This window comes from Monoraphidium neglectum (assembly GCF_000611645.1).
Source record: "Monoraphidium neglectum strain SAG 48.87 unplaced genomic scaffold scaffold05467, whole genome shotgun sequence".
In the NCBI taxonomy this organism is placed as follows: Eukaryota; Viridiplantae; Chlorophyta; class Chlorophyceae; order Sphaeropleales; family Selenastraceae; genus Monoraphidium; species Monoraphidium neglectum.
The window spans coordinates 1,945-3,975 of NW_014008163.1; the positions used below are offsets into that span (position 1 = coordinate 1,945).

The following is a 2,031-nucleotide window of genomic DNA, read 5'->3' on the forward strand; positions in this document are numbered from 1 at the left end:
GCCGGGGGGCGGCGCGGCGGGCATGCACGTGCGCCTGATCGACTGGGGCAGCGCCGCGGATGACGTCAGCGCAGCGCGGCTGTTTGGGGAGGCGGGGCCGGGGCTCGGGGAGCTGACCTTGGAGTACGCGCCGCCAGAGGTTTTTTATGCCAGCAGGTGCGTTTGGGGAGGGCCCGGGTGCGGCCGGCGGGTGACGTTCTTTGCTGGCGGGCTCCCTTTGAAGCGCGCGCACGTCAAGGGACGGCCCCCAGGGGGCTCCCAGCCGGCGGATGGTGCGGGGCCGGGCAGGAAGGAGGGGCGAAGGGGGTGACGATTCATGCTGGCCGGACGCCGCCCACGGCGCCCTTTGCGGCCGCCGCAGGAGATCCTCTGTCGGGTCTGGCAGCGAGCGGCGGGCCCCAGCCCGGGGGCGATCCTCTCTGCTCCCATCTCCCCCCCTGCCGCCCGCTCGCGCACACTCACACACACACACACACACACACAGGCGCGCACGCACGCACGCACACACGCGCGCACGCACACACACACACACACGCACACACACTCACACACACACACTCACACGCACACACCGCCCGCCCCCGCCGCAGCCGCGGCGCCGGCGCGGCGCGCGTGCGTACCGGCCGCGCGCGCGCCGCCGCGTATGACGCCTGGTCAGCAGGGGTAGTCATGCTCGAGCTCGTGCTGGGCACGCCCCACGTCTTCGCGCTCTCGCCCGCCACGCGCGCGGCCCTCGACCGGCGGCTGCGGCTGCGGGCGCGGCCGGCGGCGGAGCGGGCGCAGCTGTACCAGCTGAGGGGGATGATGGAGATGTGTGTCTACCCGCCGCGGGTGCGCTGGGGGTGGTTCGGGGATTTCCATCCGAAACTGCGGCTGAACTGCGTTTTATCGGGAGCGGCGGGGTTGGGAGGGACGACGTAGGGTGCTTGTATTTGGGGGATGGAGGGGCGTTGGCGTGGGGCGGGGGCGAGAGCGGCGTGGTCCGTGGGGTTCTTCCATCTCATTTCAGGCGCGGCGCGACCAGAGAGCCCTGAGAGCGACGGGGGCCGGCTGCGTGGGGTTTTGTCTTGTCGGGTGCGGGCCCGCGGCGACGTCACGCGCTAGCTGGCGCAACCGCACTGCGTAATCCGGGGATTGACTGACCCGGGCAGCCGCCCTGGTGTCTTGCCACTTCTTGCTCTGGGCCGCAGCCCTGGAGAGCGAGGCGCCGTCCTTCAACGATCAACCCCCTGCCCCGCGCGCCGCCCCACGCCAGGCGCCCACGCGCCCCCGGCACGCCCGCCCGCCCGCGCCGCCCGCGGGCGAACCCGTCGTTGGGGCCCGTGGGCGCGTCAACGGAGCTGAGCAGCGTCAGCGGCGGCGCGAGGGCGGCCCGACCTCAAGCGAGGATGGCGGCGGCGGCAGAGGCAGCGGCGGCGGCGCTGTCCTGGTGCCGTGGAGCTGCAGCGACGACGCGCTGTTGCGGCTGATCGCCTCCCGAGACCCCACCGGCCGCGGCCTGGGCGGCGTGCTGGCGCTGCGGCTGCTGCAGCGGCTGCTGCACTGGGACCCGCTGCAGGTGGGCGGGCGGGCGCGGTTGCGGGTGGGCTGACGCAGGGGCGCCGGGGGCTGCTGCGTGTGGCGGCGCCCACAGGCCCGCGGTGTGTGATGGCTGCTGGGAGCAGGCTCGTGGCTGCGGTCGTTCACCCTCCTTGCCAGTGCGTGCCGCGACTGAGGCTTCCCAGGAAGAAGCCCGCGCCTGCTGGCGCCTCCCTCACGAGGGTTCGTATTGCTTGTGACATTTCAATACTCCTGCTGCGGCCCTGTCCCCCCTTCCACCGCCTGCCCAGAGGCCCACAGCCGCGCAGGCGCTGCGCCACGCCTACTTTACCGCGCCCGCCGCCTGCGATGAGGGCACCGGCGGGGGCTGCGGGGGCGGCGGGGCCGCCGGAGAGGGCGCCGGCGCGGGCGCGGGCGCGGGCGGCGCGGCGGCGGCCGCGCGGTGCAGCTCGCTGGAGGTGGGGGAGGTCGGCTGGTGCTGAGGCACTGGGC

The 2,031-nt window shown here is 74.2% G+C and overlaps 1 protein-coding gene across 1 annotated transcript in view; it reads left to right on the forward strand.

Annotated features, from left to right (window-relative positions):
* MNEG_15592 (hypothetical protein) overlaps window positions 1-2,021 on the forward strand; it is a gene marked incomplete at both ends in the record, with an annotated part of 3,315 nt that extends 1,294 nt beyond the window's left edge. The window contains 2 exons of the mRNA XM_014035937.1: window positions 1,256-1,558; window positions 1,830-2,021. Coding sequence (XP_013891391.1) covers window positions 1,256-1,558; window positions 1,830-2,021 — 495 coding nt within the window. The remainder of the gene's footprint in view (window positions 1-1,255; window positions 1,559-1,829) is intronic.
* Window positions 2,022-2,031: the final 10 nt, after the last annotated feature.